The sequence below is a fragment of the Garra rufa genome, chromosome 18, assembly GCF_049309525.1.
Source record: "Garra rufa chromosome 18, GarRuf1.0, whole genome shotgun sequence".
Taxonomy (NCBI): domain Eukaryota; kingdom Metazoa; phylum Chordata; class Actinopteri; order Cypriniformes; family Cyprinidae; genus Garra; species Garra rufa.
This window is the reverse complement of record NC_133378.1, coordinates 3,080,186-3,099,285: the sequence shown is the minus strand read 5'-3', so window position 1 is coordinate 3,099,285 and position 19,100 is coordinate 3,080,186. Positions and strand designations below refer to the sequence as shown.

General features: G+C 36.5%; 1 protein-coding gene across 2 annotated transcripts in view; it reads right to left on the bottom strand.

Annotated features, from left to right (window-relative positions):
- The window catches only part of rgs19 (regulator of G protein signaling 19), a 54,776-nt gene that overhangs the window by 24,025 nt on the left and 11,651 nt on the right, over positions 1-19,100 (bottom strand). The window contains exon 1 of one of the 2 annotated variants that reach the window (XM_073823716.1): positions 14,645-14,726. The exons of the other annotated variant lie outside the window; for it this stretch is intronic. Coding sequence (XP_073679817.1) covers positions 14,645-14,726 — 82 coding nt within the window. Of the gene's footprint in view, positions 1-14,644; positions 14,727-19,100 lie in introns of those variants that run through there. 2 annotated transcript variants of the gene reach the window in all.

Below are 19,100 nucleotides of genomic sequence, written 5' to 3'. Positions count from 1 at the left end.
ACTATTACGCCGGAATGGAAGTGTAGTTCCTAATCTTATCAGCCTAGAAACTCGCAGCTTTGCATTTCCACCGGTCTTAGTACACGACATAACTACAGAAGAGTCAAGTTTTAAATACAACAAATATGGAAACTCGTTGGTCATTTTTGAACGCGATGCTATTGGTCTAATAGGATTCAATGATCTATGCTAAGCTATGCTAAAAGTGATATCGCCAGAACAGGAGAACGGCTGAATGGATTTCAAAACGGTAAAAATCAACTTATTAACTCGGGGGGAGTTGGAGAATGAGCCTATTTCCAAAAAAAGTGGAGTGTTCCTTTAAATGCAACAACCTAAAGTTTAATTTGAACATATAGTTGAAGTTAAAAGTTTACCATACACTTTGCAGAAACTGCAAAATAATTGATTAAAATAATAGGGATTGTACAAAATGCATGTATTTTTCATTTATAACTGACCTGAATAAGATATTTCACATGAAAGACGTTAACATATACCTAGTCCACAAGAGAAAATAAGAGTTGAATTTATAAAAATTACCCTGTTCAAAAGTTTACATACACTTCCTTCCCAATACTGTGTTTGTTACCTGAATGATCCACAGCTGTTTTTTTTTTTTTTTTTTTTTTTTGTGACAGTTGTTCATGAGTCCCTTGTTTGTCCTGAACAGTTAAACTGCTCGCTGTTCTTCAGAAAATCCGTCAGGTCCCACAAATTCTTTGATTTTTCAGCATTGTTGTGTATTTGAACTCTTTCCAACAATGACCGTATGATTTTTAGATCCATCTTTTCACACTAAGGACTCATATGCAACTATTACAGAAGGTTCAAACGCTCACTGATGCTTCAAAAGGAAAAGCAATGCATTAAGAGCCAGGGGGTGAAAACTTTTGAACAGAATGAGGATGTGTACATTTTTCTAATTTTGTCTCATTTACTGTAAATATATATATATATATTTTCATTTAGTACTGTCCCTTAGTAGCTACATACATGTTCCCTTAGAAAACAAAAAAGGGTTAAATTTACCCTGATCTTCAAATTCAAAAGTTTTCACCCCTTTATGCATCGTTTTTCCTTCTGGAGCATCAGTAAGCGCGTGAACCTTCTGTAATAGTTGCATATGAGTCCCTCAGTTGTCCTCAGTGTGAAAAGATGGATCTCAAAATCACACAGACATTGTTGGAAAGGGTTCAAACACACAAAAAGCTGTGGATCATTCAGGTGACAACACAGTATTAAGAATCAAGTGTATGTAAACTTTTGAACAGGGTCATTTTTATAAATTCAACTATTATTTTCTCTTGTGGACTATGTAAACATCTTTTATGTGAAATATCTAAATCAAAAATAACATGCATTTTGTACGATCCCTCTTATTGTGGTCAAATATTTAACATTTTGCAGATTCTGCAAGGTGTATGTCAACTTTTGACTTGCAAAATGACTCGAAGGGAATTAGTTGTAAGCTCTGAATGAACAACTGAGTCTGAATCAATGAGCTTGAAGCTGCTTTGTAAATCTTTTGGAATGATTCATTAAGAAGAACCAGTTCATAAGAGACATTTGTATGCATATCAGACATTTTTGCTGGTGCTGTTTGTTGTTGCGTGCATCAAAAACAGTGCCATGCTCTCTAACAAGAGGATATTTGGCTAAATTACATATGGATGACCAGAAATTTTCATAAGTGTCAGTAATGGCTACGACATTTTAAAGGCAGCATGAAAGGAAAACTGCAATCTTGCAAAAAAATATCCTTTTTCCACTATTGTGAAAAATAAAAATGTATGGCTGAACTGTATTTGGTCCATCAGGAGATGTTTGGATCATTGCATTGTTATCATGGGAATATTTTTGATTAAAGACTACAGGGGCACATGAATTAAAAAAAAAAAAAAACTGTATACAAAAATGGTAACTTCACATTTTTTCCTTGTCAAATTTGCAGCCATTTTAGTAAGCTTGATGAGGTTTCGAATGAATGACATTCAGGAGTTTGCACTTAAAATGCAATGCTGGCATGATTCCTCAAACAGGCAGAGGCTTGTAGTTTACATACAAAACAAGTGAAAACACACACTCTCTGATATTTGAGACGGGAATCTCATTTTGCCAGGAAAGCAGTACTCTTAACGGTGTGAGTCAGAACTGCCGCACCTTAAGGGGGAATTTGGTGTCTGGTGCAAGGAAGGTCAAAGGTTAAAGGTACGAGGGCAAACGTCGGACAGCTATTTCGCTGGTGCAAAAAAGACCTAACACTGCTTCAGAGAGGGAATTACTCAGCCGATGTTCTCAGTCAATAGAAAGATGTAATAGTGGAAATTCACTATAATAAAATAAAATAAAATAAATGTATTTTATAATAATAAAATAAATTTATTTAAAAAAATAAAATATATTTATTTTATAAGAACTAAAATAAATGATAAAAATTGATAACTAAAACAAATTAAGTAACTGTTCAAGGCAATATCAGTCTATCACTAGTATGAATAAGCCTAATAGTAGATTCTGTCCAACGTTTGTGCAACGTTTAACATAAAATCAGACAAAATGAGCACTTAAAGCATCAGATAAATAGGACCAAGAGCGGGACAGAGCACCTCAGTGTCCTTACACCACCCTGCAGAGACTTAGGGGCCAAACTTGGAGCCTTGGCGAAGTCGAATTGGTCACAGACTCTCAAAAAGAGGCCTGAAAATCAGACTGGGTCTTAATGTGGGACAGAGTTACTTGTTACACAGAAAAACAGCAGAAAATTTCACCAAAGAGAAGAGCGTTTGCTAACTCTGATCTTGTTCGAACAGGCTCTGAAACTCAAGCTTCCAATTGAACAAAGAGAACGAGTTTTCATTGCTTCACTCACTATATGTACACACACACACACACACACACACACACACACACACACACACACACACACACACACACACACATGTTGGGTTTACATGTTTTATGGGGACATTCCATAGGCGTAATGGTTTTTATACTGTACAAACCGTACTTTCTATGGCCCTACACCTACCCTACACCTAAACCTAGCCCTCACAGGAGATTGTGCACACTTTTACTTCCTCAAAAAAACTCATTGTGCATGATTTATAAGCCTGTTTCCTCATGGGGACCTGAGAAATGTCCCCACAAGGTCAAAATCTACTGGTATTCCTATCCTTGTGGGGACATTTGGTCCCCACAACGTGATGAATACCAGGTACACACACACACACACACACACACACACACACACACACACACACACACACACACACACACACACACACACACACACACACACACACACACACACACACATCATCTTAAAGATTTGTGAGCTAAGAGTACATGTACATTCTCTCTTAAATCATCAACTATCACTGAAAAGCCAAAAACCTTGTGTGAAATAGCAGCCATATGTGACCCTGGACCACAAAACCAGTCATAAGGTTAAGTTTGACAAAACTGAGATGTATACATCATATGAAAGCTCAATAAATGAGCTTTCTATTGATGTATGGTTTGTTAGGATAGGACAATATTTGGCCGAGATACATCTATTTGAAAATCTGGAATCTGAGGGTGCAAAAAAATCTAAATCCTGAGAAAATCACCTTTAAAGTTGTCCAAATTAGGTTCTTAACAATGCATATTACTAATCAAAAATTACATTTTGATATATTTATAGTATGAATTTTACAAAAAATCTTCATGGAACATGATCTTTACTTAATTTCCTAATGATTTTTGGCATAAAATAAAAATCAATAATTTTGACCCATACAATGTATTTTTGGCTATTGCTACAAATATACCCCAGCGACTTAAGACTGGTTTTGTGGTCCAGGGTCACATATAGTATTATCACACACAAATAGTTTATTTGGTCAACAGATTTTTTTAATACCAGGAGCTGCAGTAAGTATTCGGCGGAGTTATGCGGTAGTTTGATGTCCTTGTAAGGAGATCCCACTGTAAATTTCAGCTCATTTTGTACAGTCACACGGGAAACGAATAGCTCAACTATAAAAACCATCAAGAGCACCATAATGCATTGCACTGAACTTGCACACCAGCCATAGAATACAATATTAAATATTTAAATATTAATAAAAAATTCAATAAATAATAATTGAATGATTAAATTAGTTTTTCATTTTAAATATTCAAGTTAAATACAACTTTAATCCAGGGTTTCCACATTTACAGTACAAAACAGTGTACTGGATATCCTAGCATTACGTTCAGAGTTCACAGTGATAAGTTTCAAGTTTGAACAGCCCAAAAGACAGAGAGATAAAGGGACAGAAGAGGAGAGGAAGTGTTGTAACTCTTCAGATGTTGTAAGTGGCACACGGCGCTTGAAATCTAATGAGTCAGCCGCCACCTCTTCCTCTTTCTAGCCGCTCACCTCTCGCCAGATCAAACCAGATGTCTTGACAAACAATGAGTCCACAGCACCACAACTAATGCTCATGCTAACATCCGTGCACAATCCCACATGCCCTCTTCATCAGATAACACACACGACAACATCTCGGTTCAACAGCTCAATGAGTTTGCTATTTGTTTATCTAACACATCCTGCTTAACGTACAGTAGCCTCAAGATGTAGAATTGGACAGTTTAAAATGGGTGTCGGATTTACTTCAAAACAATTTTCACTCAGAATTTGCTAGTTAGTTTGACAAATAATTTGGAAGAAATGGCAAGTGACACATTAAATGTTTAAATAAAAATACTGAAATAGCATTTTCTTGTAAAACACACTGAAATAATCTTTATGTTTACAACTTTTTAATGTTTACAACTTTAAATGACAGTGTAATTCACTTTTACTGTACATTATAATACACTACCGTACACATTTGGTAAGAAACTCTATTATTTTTATTTTTTAAAGACACCAAAAGTGACGTGAATAATTGCATGACGTTACTTGCTCTAGATTACTCGCGGAGTGTTTTTCGTGTCACTTGGTAATCGAGTAATCGGTTGATTATTCTGGCGATTAATCGAGTATTCGGTCGGTTACTGATGATTAATCGAGTAATCGAATAACTTATTTTACCTTTTTAGTAGGGATGCACGATATTTATCGGACAGATAAATTATCGACCGATATGGGTAAAAATGACGTCATTTTTATTGCTCCGATAAATAAATGAAACCCGATCCGATAAAGTACTCTTGCTGGTAAATCAGTCAATCAGTCTGGTTTATCTGAGATTCATCTGCTTTCCGAGTGCAAGTGACTGCAGCTGTAAACTGCAGTGACTCTCAGCCTTTGTCGCGTTTAATACGTCATCATCTGTGTCGTCATCATCGCCTTCGCAGGTCTGGAAGTTTTTCACGGTGACAGAGGAGGACAATGCTACTGCTATTTGCAACACATGTTTAGTAAGGATTCCGAGAGGAGGTGAAAAGCTGTTAAGTTTTAACAATCTTATATCTCACTTCAGAGGTCGTCATCGCGGTGAATCTGTTTTAGGGGCCGTTCACATGTCGCGCCTAAAAATGCATGGAAAACGCTGAAGCGCCGCCTTCTCTTTCTTTCAAAGTCTTTGCCAAACCGCTCTGTAGTTTGAGCTCCAGTGACGGCTGCCGTTGCTAAGCAACCATGACCTGCGCTCTCCATAAGAATGGAGAATACAAAATCTAAGATAAACTAATTTATTATAAAAATATGAATGTATTGGTTATCGGTATCGGCATCGGCCAAAAGAAGGACTTAATTATCGGCTATCGGTATCGGTTAGAATTTTTCATATTGTGCATCCCTACTTTTTAGGTAATAAATACAGACATGTCAACACTGATAACCTGGTGGTTAGTGCGCCGACATATAGCGCAACTGTGCTCACGGCGACCCGAGTTCGATTCCCACCTCGAGGTCCTTTGCCAATCCTGCTCCCCTCTGTCTGCCCATAGATTTACTGTACTGTCTGTGGACATTAAAACTCGGAGTGAGGGTTTAAGCTTTTATTTTAAAATTTTGATTAACAGTTAGCATACTGAGAAAGATACTGATGTATTCTCCTGTGTTTGCATAGGTTTATAAATAATTTACCTTACAAATCTGATGAAATGGCACACATTGCGCTCCCAGATGAATATTATAATTAACCTAAACTTACAACAATATGCAGAGATGGAGTCTGAGACGCTCCACACATGTAAGTAATAACAGTTTGTGTGGAGCAGCATTTACTGTGAACGGAGCCGCTCTGGAGATGCATATATGTAACCTACACGCATGTAAACAATTAAAGCGTATATATTAAACAAGTATTGCATATATTAATTTAACGGAATCATAGCGTTTGTGAAATTACAATAGCATTATGCTTTATTATGATTTTAAATGGGTTTAATATTTAATGCAGACTTGGGAAATTCTCTAATATTGTGTTTCATGGATTCACGTCCATTGTATGTGTCACTTCCGGTATTTTCCCAGTTACTCGCCACGTGCAAAATACAATCGAGGATTTTTTTTAAATCAAGTACTCGAATTGAACCGTGAAATCATGACAGCTCTAATAACAAAACTCCTCGTTTTTCTGATACAACAGAAGCTCTTCGCTGACTGGCTCGCGCAACAGCGCTTCATGCAAATTCCAGAGCTGATTTTTTTTTTTTCCGCAGAAGACAAGATTAAGGCGAATCACACATTTGCAGGAATCGCATTTTCCAATTTGCATCAATCACATCTTTGCATTAAACATCTATGCAATCTACTCACGCAAAATATTAAATTCGCATTTGGTGTGAAGTATCTCACCAAGGCTGCATTTATTTGATTAAAAAACTAAAAAAAACAATCATATTGTGAAACATTATTACAATTTCAAATAACTGATTTTTGTGTTAATATATTGCAAAATGTAATTTACTCCTGTGATGGCAAAGGCTGAATTTTCAGCACCCTTACTCTCAGCATCATTACAGTCTCCAGTGTCACATGATTCTTCGGAAATATATTAGAATAGCAGAAAAACATCAGAAAAACAAAAAAGTATGAGCAACTTTCCGTAATTTACACAACTTTACATGACGACAACCTGAGGTTTCTGTCATACCATTGTTTGCCAATATTATTGACACATGACACTTGAGTGACTTCTGAGCTACCATGTGCCACCTCAAATGCTCGCTGGCATTAAAAAGCAGAAGCGACCTGAGCCCGTGGTTGCAGTCCGTAACACGTACTAGCTTCCTCTGTGACTCAATACAACAGCCCCTCTCCTGGCAGCTCATGGGGGATTAAAGGTCATGACCCCTGGAGAAAACAGGGCAAATGTGAACTGTAACTGTTACAGCTAGAAGAAGTCTGAGCTGGTGACTGATTTTATTAAGTTAGGAAGTGTTCTCCAAGACTAAAGTGGCCTTTTACCAGATCCATCAATTTGGAACAACACTAACAGTCTTTCAACTTCCTGCTGGGAAACTCCAATGGGAATTGAGAAACAGTGTAGTGATTCTAGCAATAACTGAAGGGATAGTTCACCCAAAAATGAGAATTCTGTCATTAATTACTCAGCTCCATGTTGTTCCAAACCCGTAAGACCTTCGTTCATCTTCAGAACACAAATTAAGGCATTTTTGATGAAATCGGAGAGCTTTCTGACCCTGCGTAGACAGCAACGTAACTACCATATTCAAGGCCCAGAAAGGTAGTAAGGACATCATTAAAATAGTCCATGTGACATCAGTGGTTCAACCTCAATTTTATCAAGCTATGAGAATACTTTTTGTGCTCAAAGAAAACATTATTCAACAATGTATTGCTGTCTTCGACACATGTTCACGAAAGTATCAATTAGAACTATCCCTTTAAGTGTACTAGTTCTGAAGCTTTATGGTATATGTGACCCTGGACCACAAAACCAGTCATAAGGTTAAATTTTACAAAACTGAGCTGTATATATAATATGAAAGCTCAGTAAATAAGCTTTCTATTGATGTATAGTTTGTTAGGATAGGACAATATTTGGCTGAGATACATCTATTAGAAAATCTGGAATCTGAGGGTGCAAAAAAATCAAAATCCTGAGAAAATCACCTTTAAAGTTGTCCACATTAGGATCTTAACTATGCATATTACTAATCAAAAATTACATTTTGATACATTTACAGTAGGAACTTTACAAAAAATCTTCATGGAACATGATCTTTACTTAATTTCCTAATGATTTTTGACATAAAAGAAAAATCAATAATTTTGACCCATGCAATGTATTTTTGGCTATTGCTACAAACATACCCCAGCGACTTAAGACTGGTTTTGTGCTCCAGGGTCACATATGTGATTAACATGTGAAGGGAGTTGAAATTCAGTTTAGCCGATGACATTAGAAGTAAACCGTTTCACATTTCTTGGTTAAAAGCAAAAACAAGGACTTAAGATGTAGAAAACCCAGTGAAAGGATCAGAAAAGCATTAGTGGTCTACGAAAGTAAGAGTTCAAAATAGAGGGAGCTGCCTCAGAGAAACAATGAGAAGAGGAAGTGGTTTTATTGAAGAGCAACCGCAGCAGAGCAGCGGCCCACCAAGAACTGGCTCCGTTTTGGTCTTAAATCACTGCAAACACACATTACGGCCATTTAAAGCAACACAGAGCTGTATTTGTAGCTTCTCTTTCTCTCTGTCACATGACTGAACTATCACATTTGTTTAGAGGTCACAGCATGAGGCTGAGCAGAAACGCTCACGCTGCAAACTCACCCAAACTGGGTGACATCAGTTCGCTTTTCAGTCTCAAACCAAATTTAAAAAGTTTAAGAGTGTCTTTATTAGTTAGGATTCAAAGATTTCTTTGAACAGAATACAACAGAGGCTTTAACATGAGTTCATGCCATGTCGCAATTACTGTAATTACTAGATGACAACCTAGACGTTCTACTCTGAGCTGGAGTAATCAATAGACAAAGCTGTTATTGATAAAAATTGAAAGTTTATTCAGCTTTTTATAGCAGGCATGAGTTATCCAAGTCAGTGCAAGCCACATTAAACTCAAGGGTAATTTTTAGATTACCCTTGATTTACTCACACTTAAGCCATCCTTGGTGCATGACTTTCTTCTTTCAGAAGAATATAATTGGAGTTATATATAAAAAAAAAGTCCTGGCTCTTCCAAGCTTTATAATAGCAGTGAATGGCTGTTGAGATTTTGAAGTCCAATAAAGGTGCATCCATCCATCATAAAAAGTACTCCACACAGCTCCGTGGGTTAAAAAAGCCTTCTAAAGCAAATCTATGCGTTTTTGTAAGACACTTTACATATTTAACCCTTTATAAACCGGCCTAGAGGGTGAGAATATGCTAGTCTTGTGAGAACCAAGTTTTGTTTACAGCAAAGGAAAGTCTCCTCTTGCCTTGTATCCTCTGACATTTTTCTGTACAAAATCTCATTATGTACTTCTAAATCATGACCAGTGTTTTGTTTTGATCTCTCCACTGTGCTTTTGTGTTTCTAAGATAGAAATTAGATTTTATAAAGTTTTAAGTATGAATATTTTCTCTTCAGAAGAACACTTTTATTAGCCAAACACGGCTTTATGCATAATAGTATACTTCCACTATATCTACATCTTACAAGGGCCAAACGAGTTTTAGCACTTGATTTTCCATTTCCAGTGAACCAGAAATAAAACAAGTGCAATGAAAGAACCATTAGTTTCAAATTCTAACATCGCCATATTGAGGGGCAATATATACATTTTGGCACTCGAGATCCAGTAGGTAGGGATGTAATGATATCAAAATCTCATGATACGATAATCTTGTGATATTAAGTCCACGATACAGTGTTTATTGCAATATTTTAAAAGAAAGACAAACAATGAAAATTTTGTACATTTTAAAGTTTAATTATTCTATCTAATGCACCAACCCATGTTCTTAACTAAGCAAACAAGTTAGAAAAAAGTCATTGAATTGACTTGTACTTCAACTTTAAAGAGGACTCAACCCTCTTTTTATTTGTGGTATACTTTCTCAGTCTAAATTACATTCACACTGGTGTTTTAGGAAGCCGAACAACGACAGTAATAGGCATATATTGTAAAAGAATTGCACTGCAAAGTAAATGAAAATGAGTACTTCATAAGTATATTATTTTTGCTTTACACTACAGTAGGGAAATTGCAATACTTTTATTTTGACAGAAACGGCAGTAGAGATTTTATTTTGACAGAAAACTCCAGCTTTACTGAAAACGCGCCTCACTACAAATCTAGTGCAATGCTGTAATCATCTGCAACGAAAATAAAGCATAACTGGTGGCCGCTGCATTCCCAAACACGTGCTAAACTCACAGCAGATGCAATAAACGAGTTCACTGCATTCACTGTGAACTGAGCTGTTCTGAGGCACAGAAAATACCAGATCATGAGCTGATGGCCTGAACGAAGTACACGCTTCGAAGACAACTTTAAAGACCTTTTATGTTAGAATAAAAAATTTAAATATCTTTTAAAAACTACACTTTTTGCCCAGGAGACCTATAGTTTGATATCTTCATGTGACCACGATAATATCGCAATATCGCAATATCACAATATCAATAATGTAGATTTTGCAAGGTTGTCTGCACATTAAGGCATTTTCACCTGTGATTTAATTAGAATACTACTGTTTAAAAGGATACATAAAGATGTGATCACATTAGCAAATTTTTTGGGACAAAGAAGGCTATTCATTGAGCACCACTAACTTAGAGGTAATTTCCAAACTTAACAGCTTTATATTGGTCAACATGGTGAATTGTCATGTTGAAAGTTTAACTAACTTAAATCTAATGCGGTATCCATCTGGGAAATTCCCACACCTCACACATCCCTCATGAGAAATTCCCGATCACACAGATTTATATTAAGACGGCTGCATTTCTCCTGGAGAATTTGGCTGTACAAAGGTAAATGTGATCTCACCTTAAAACAGGAAATAATTCACTTCCCAATCTATAGCTTTGTTTATTTAACATTATATGTAACCACCGACATTTGTCATAAATCAAATATGTTTGAGGAGGTATGGTTGGAATCACTAGGAGAACCCATGTGGTCAGCAGCTAACAGGGTCATGCTAACTATCTAAACCCTGACCCTTGGATTCTACTAAGAAAATGTCTCAGTATACGGTGTATTCTGCACATACTAGCATTCTGTTCCAAACATAGCCTACAATGATCACAGCACACCAACACAGTGACCGAGAATCAATCCTTGTAAGACTGGAACCTGGAGCTTTTTGGAAAGCGGCCCAGATCCACTAGGCTACACCACCTCCATCCCTTTTCAAAAAGACATAGCCGCTTGTTTTCTAAAAGAAGTATCAAAACCAACAGGCTTGAGATCACTAGCACTGCGCACCCCCAACCTGGCATCAAGCGTGAGAAACTCAGGGATCTCCTGAGGGCAAGAAACTTAACCCGGCAGAGGGGGAGGGAGAGAGAGAGAGAATGTGCACTGATGTTTGGCTTTATATATAAATATATGAGTCAAACTATAGTCTATGGAGGTGGGAGGAGCTCTGCAGGAAGACGTGCAACTAAATAAACTACTGGAGATATGAGTAAGCTGCTCTGTGTTATTAAAGACAAGAGGAAAACTCCCTCACACACACACACACACACACACACATACACACACAAACAGAATGAATGTCTGTCTGCTTGTCTGTTTTTAGATCTAAATCTTGCTTTCCTCTAACTTTATCCAGATGCCATGGCAGACTGGCCATGAATCATGTGACTTATCACTCCCTCCCTCTGCTGACTTCTCGTTTCTGTCTCTCTTGCTGTCTTTCTAGCTTTCAAGCAGTCTTTGTCGCTTGATCAAGATCTCTTGCTCTCCTTTCATCTCTGCTGTTCGGTGAGCATTGATAGACCAAGGCTAGCCCAAGAAGTGTGTGTTTGTGTGATTTGAGAAGTGACACAAAATATAGTACATCTTCAAAAGTGATGGAAACTTTCTAGAGTTTGAATTAAAATACAAACACGTCAAAATATGTCTTTAAGGATGTAGTAATTGTAGCCTAATTTAGGCTCACTTAAAGAAGTTCACTTCTAGAACAAAAATTGACAGATCATTTACTCACCCCCCTTGTCTTTCTTTCTTCAGTCGAGAAGAAATTATGTTTCTTGAGGAAAACATGAGTTTGAACTTTTAAAATGCAGTTTCAATGCAGGGCTCTAAACATAAATGTACAATTCATATACTTTTTAACCTCAAATGCTCGTCTTGTCTAGCTCTCTGGTTCAAGACAGTTAGGGTATGTCGAAAAACTCCCATCTAATGTTCTTCTCCAACTTCAAAATTGTCCTATATCGCTGTTTTGCCTTTTTTTGTAAAGGGAGTTTGATCTTCTTTGCATGTTCACTTTGTAAACACTGGGTCGGTATACTTCTGCAGCGATGGAGGATGATTTTGAAGTTGAAGAAGAAAATGAGATTGGAATTTTTTGACCTTCCCTAACTGTACTGAACTGGAGTTCATGCAGAGCTAGACAAGATGAATATTTGAGGTTAAAAAGGAAATAAATTGTCAATTTATTTAGAAAATGACCAATCGTTTCGCTAGATAAGACCCTTCTTCCTCGGCTGGGGTCGTTTAGAGCTCTTTGAAGCTGCATTTAAACTGCATTTTGGAAGTTCAAACTCGGGGGCACCATAGATATCCATTATATGGAGAAAAATCCTAAAATGTTTTCCTCAAAAAACATAATGAAAAGAAAGAAAGAAAGACATGAACATCTTGGATGACAAGGGGGTGAGTAAATTATCTGGAAATTTTTGTTCTGGAAGTGAACTCCTTTAAAATAAGTTTAAGGGAGGTTTGTGTATGTGTGTGTGGAATAGGAAAGGAAAGTAGGAAAGAGGAAAAGAAAGACAATAAGGACAGGATGACAAAGCAAAGGAGACCAGACAGGATGCGAGGAGAGGAGAAAAAAGAGGCGAGAGGTGAGGACGAAACAACTCCAGCAATAACCAGAATACTTCTCCCAAGTATTAAACACAAAAAGCTTTGTCAGTGAAGAAGATAACACACAAATAATGCTAAACATCAGAGGGTTTGCTGATATATGGGTTTAACCAGGACCAGAAGGCGTCCATGGACATGTTTTACATTTTCTGCCATGATTTTGAAGGGAAAATCTGTGGAATGGAGTTAAAATGTAGTAAAGTGCAGTAGAGTGAGCTGGAAGTGCTTCACTCTTATTGGTAGCTTTATGAAATTATCCAAAACATTAAAAAAAAAATAAAAAAATAGCCAAAAGTGAAAATTCTGTAATCATTTACTCTCCCTCATGTTGTTGCAATCGTGTATGGGTTTCTTTGTTCTGCAGAACGCAAAAGAACACATTTTGAAGAATTCCAGTAACCAAACAGCTCTGGTGGTGAATGGGTGTTGAGATTTTGAAGCCCATTGAAGTGCATCCATCATTATAAAAAGTACTCCACACGACTCTGAGGGCTAATAAAGGCCTTCGAATGCAAATCAATGTGCTTGTGTAAGAAAAATATCCACATTTAAAACTTCATACTGTGGTACGCGTGTTCGAGAGAGCATTCGAAGAACATTTTTCTTTACAAATCTTTGCTTTTTACTTCTAATTTGTGACCAGTGTTTTGTTCTGCTCTCTACTCTGCACTTCCGTGTTCATTTGTTCATTCTAAATAAGTTTTAAATACGGATATTTTTCTTACACAAACGCATTGGTTCACTTCAGAAGGCCTTTATTAACCCCCTAGAGCCGTGTGGAGCACTTTTTATGATGGATGGATGCACTTTATTACACTTCAAAATCTCAACAGCTATTCTCTGCCATAATAAAGCTTGAAAGAGCCATTTTTTTATATATAAATCTGATTGTATTCATTTGAAACAAGAAAGTCATACACCTAGAATGGTTTGCGGGTGAGTAAATCATGGAGTAATTTTCATTTTTGGGTGAACTATGCCTTTAAATGTTCTTAAAGAGAACCCAAATGTGACCTTGGACCACAAAACCAGTCGCTGGGGTATATTTGTAGCAATAGCCAAAAATACATTGCATGGGTCAAAATTTTTGATTTTTCTTTTATGCCAAAAACCATTAGGAAATTAAGTAAAGATCATGTTCCATGAAGATTTTTTTGTAAAATTCCTACTGTAAATATATCAAAATGTAATTTTTGATTTGTAAAATGCATTGTTAAGAACCTAATTTGGACAACTTTAGATGTTTAGATGATTTTCTCAGTATTTTGATTTTTTCGCACCCTCAGATTCCTGATTTTCAAATAGATGTATCTCAGCCAAATATTGTTCTATCCTACCAAACTATGCATCAATAGAAAGCTTATTTATTGAGCTTTCATATGATGTATAAATCTCAGTTTTGTAAAATTTTACCTTATGACTGGTTTTGTGGTCCAGGGTCACATATGGTTTTTCTATTAAATCAACACGACTCCATTTTGACTCCAACCTTTTTTCAAGAGTGGATCTGGATACATCAGTTCAATATTTTATCATTACATCACAGTAACCAAAATGAACAAAGCACATCAAAATGCTCTTCAATCCACTAACACGCACATGAACCACCACAAAAACACCGCAAACACAAACAGCAATGAAAGAAAAAGGCCAGTTACCAGAATGTCCATCATGGCTTGGCGGAGGGCAGCCTACTAGTCTTAAAATCCTCAATGATGTTAAATGCCTGGACACATGCATGTCATCCCCCCGCAGGCCGCGGACCTCTCCTTCACACACAAACACATATAGCACAGGCCGGATTGCACAGGAACACACAAACAGGGCAACAGTAAGACACACACAGACACACAAATAGAGAGAGAAAACGGTGAGGGAGAAAAAGAGAAACAGACTTTATATTAGTCACATCAAGCAAATGCTCACAATTAAATGTATGACTTTGGGTTTTATTAATTAGGCTAATTTAGTCAGGCATGTTAAGTTTAATAATCTACTAAAAAGAGCATATGGTAGCAGAATGTAAAACGTTAATGATTGTTAAGGGTTGTATCAGCGATTCTAGGCTGAAACATAAAGTGTCACATTCAGCTGACCTTTCTTGATTGGTTGGAACACTGTTTGTTTTGCTGTGGAAAGGTTGGTAGCACCGATTGTTTTTTGGCATATCTCGGACCCTAGGCTGACCACAGAGACGCGTTTTTTTTTACAGCCAATTTATGGGGCAGGCAGCGAGCGGATCGTGAAGAAAGCTCAGCTGAATTTGACACTTTATGTTTCAGGCTTGAAATCGCTGATACAACCTTTAAGGGAGGGATTCGAATAAAACATTTTCAACTAAGTATTTTCAAGGCAAGTAATACCCTGGAAGGATGGCCAGTCAAGCATAGGGATATTAAATTATAAATGCATAAATCATGGTAAATTCACCTTACAAAACACTCAAACTTACAACATATTTCACAGTGTGTCCTAACCAAACATGATGCAATGATGCAACAAGGTTAGACTTGTCTCTCATTGGTCCAAACCCTCCTCCACATTTACAGTGCTGTTCAAAAGTTTGGAGTTGGTAAGGTTTTTACATGCTTTTGAAAGCTCTTATCCTCACCAAGGCTGAATTTATTAAAAGAAGAAGTTCACTTCCGGAACAAAAATGTACAGATAATGTACTCACCCCCTTGTCATCCAAGATGTTCATGTCTTTCTTTCTTCAGTCGTAAAGAAATTATGTTTTATGCAGAAAACATTTTAGGATTTTTCTCCATATAGTGGACTTCTATGGTGCCCCGAGTTTGAATTTCCAAAATGCCGTTTAAATGCAGCTTCAAACGATCCCAAAATGTGGTTGTAAACAATCCCAGCCAAGGAAGAAGGGTCTTATCTAGCAAAACGATTACAATTTATATACTTTTTAACCTCAAATGCTCGTCTTGTCTCTCTGCATTGTGCATAAGTAGTATGTACATCTCTGGTTTAAAACAGTTATTGAGTCTCATTTTCTCCCTCAACTTAAAAAATCACTTTAAAATCATCCTACATGGCTGCAGAAGTACCAACCCAGTGTTTGCAAAGATCAAACACCCTTTACAAAAAAGGTAAAACAGCGATGTAGTTCAGGCAGAGCAAGACAAGACGAGGTTTAAGGTTAAAAAGTAGTTTTTTTTTTTTGTTTTTTTTAATAACCAATTGTTTCGCTAGATAAGACCCTTCTTCCTCAGCTCAGATTGTTTACAGCCACATTTGGGATTGTTTGAATCTGCATTTAAACTGCATTTTGGAAGTTCAAGCTCGGGGCACCATAGAAGTCCACTATATGGAGAAAAAACCTAAAATGTTTCCCTTAAAAAAAAAAACATAATTTCTTTACGACTGAAGAAAGAAAGACATGAACATCTTGGATAACAAGGGTTTTTGTTCTGAAAGTGAACTTCTCCATTAATCAAATAAAATCAAACCAGTACTACTTCTAAATACTATTACAATTTGAAATACCTGTTTTCTATTTGAGTGTGTTTTAAAATGTAGTTGATTCCTGTGACGTGAAACTGATTTGTCAGCATCATTAGTTCAGTCTTCAGTCACGATCCTTCAGAATTCATTCTAATATACTGATTTGCTGCTCAAGAAACATTTTGTATTAATACCAATATTTAAAACAGTCATATTCAGGATTCTTTTTTAAATTTTTAACATTTTTAATTCAATCTTTTAACATTAAATGACTTTTTGTCACTCTGGATCAATGAATTTGTCCTTAAAGGAGTAATCGTAAGGAAATTATGTTTTTGAGTAAAACATTTCAGGATTTCTCTCCATATAATGGACTTCTATGGTGCCCCTGAGTTTGAACTTCCAAAATGCAACTTCAAAAGGCTCTAAACGATCACAGCCGAGAAAAGAATGGTCTTATCTAGCAAAACGATGTTATTTTCTAAAAAACAAAATTACAATTTCTATACATTTTAACCTCAAATGCTCGTCTTGTCTAGCTCTGTGTACTCTGAGTAGAAATTAAAAAGTATATAAATTGTAAATGTTTTAAGAAAATAACCTATTGTTCCGCTACACTGTAAAACGTTTTCACCAGATCCAACTTAAAAACTTAAGTTTAGCAGCTGCCTTAAAATTTTAAGTTAAATCAACTTAAAACTACAAGTTATTTTAACTCATTACAATAAAATGAGTTAATTTTACTTGTGAGTTGAAATGACTTAATTTGATTTAACTTAAAATTTTAAGGCAGCTGCTAAACTTTAGTTTTTTTGGTTTGAACTGGTGAGAACTTTTTACAGCGTAGATAAGACCCTTCTTCCTGGGCTGGGATCATTTAGAGCCCTTTGAAGCTGCATTTAAACTGAATTTAGGAAGTTCAAACTCAGGGGCACCATAGATGTCATTATATGGAGAGAAATCCTGAAAAAAAAAAAAAAAAAAAAAAACATAATTTCTTTGTGACTGAAGAAAGAAAGAAGGGGTGAGTACATTATCTGTACATTTTTGTTCTGAAAGTGACTACTACTCTAATGAATATTAATATTAATTTCTTCAAAAAAAAAAGTATATTAAACATCAAAAATATTCAAATTTGTTTTGACTGTGTCACGTCACGTCCTCATGTTCATTGTGGACAAACAAAGTATTTCTTACAGCTTTCCATACACAAAATAAGGGCTTGGAATGTTCCCACATTTCTGGCCAGTGAACTTCCATGATCTTTCAGAAATGTTAAAATCATATTATAGAGACTGCCCTCAAAAAGATGAAAGAACTGAACAACATGAGTAAAAAATATATAATGACTAAAGAACTTTTCAATGACTTTTTAACGATTCTATTAATTTCCGTGACATTTCCAGGCCACTTTTTTGAAATTGGTATTTCCAGGTTGTCCAGGACCGTGGGAATGAAGTACAGTCTATTCAGTAGGTTGTGTCTTAATGTCATAGGTCACATCTGATTTTCACTACCAACATTTTCTGGAGTTTCTATATTTGAAAAGCTCTCAGCTTTTCTTGGCTGATCTATTTACATCCATGTACACATTAGCTTTGTTTTCATTCACATCGAATCAAATATCACCTAATCTTCCGCTCCATACTGTAGAGAAAATATAATTTAAATGACATGAAATCTACTCCGCTAAACCTCAAAGTCTAGGTTGTTGTCTAATACATTTTGAGGACTTAACCAATATCATGCATTAATAAATCACCATATATCACTTGTCTAAACTTGTCTAAAGCATAAAATAAAGATCTGCCAAGAATCGCCCAGAAATCAGCCCCAGATGTTTAGCCAGCTGCCATGATGATTTTAGCTCACAGAGGTCAATCAGTCCATGACCCAATGAGCAACTGGCATCCTAAATATGTCCGAACACTGTAGTTATATTAATATTTATCATATTAAATTAACATTCATGTTAATGCCTGTAGTATCACTTCTACAACCACTACTGCTTTTATAAGGAGGACAAATATAAATGTTACTTCCCTCTATACTCTCGTTAAAACAATGAGCTTTTAACACCACTATAGAGCAGGTAGACTGATACTTACATGGCTGCAGGTTTTGTGTGGTAGATAAATATCTCTGGACTGTCAACTAACCTCTACTAGGTCTTCTGAAGAGGGGTTTGTGACTACGTAGGGAACTAAAGGCACTGCTGAGTCTGCTATGGCCAAAATCTCTTACTTCCCTTTTGACTCGTGAAGGAGAGAGGAGGAAGGGGAGCTACACATGAAAAGAGGAAACGGTCAACAGAAGACTGTGGAAGAAAAGCGGACATTGGCGAGGACATGCGTAAGAAAAAGCAGAGACGGAAGGCAAAAACATGAGCGATCAAAGTAGGAGGGAGAGGTCTCTGTTAGCCAGCCTCTCTACGGACACAATGTGATGTTTCAGTGATGTGTATATTATGAAACGGCATTCGGAAATGTGAAAATGGCGTAACCAAAGAGTTAACTGTTTGGCCCAAAATGAATATTCTGTCATCATTTATGTCCTTCCAAACCTGACTTTCTTTCCTCTTTGGAGGATAAAAAAGACATTTTGAAGACTGCGCTGGTTGCTCTTTTCCATGCATTTACAGTCGTGGCCAACAGTTTTGAG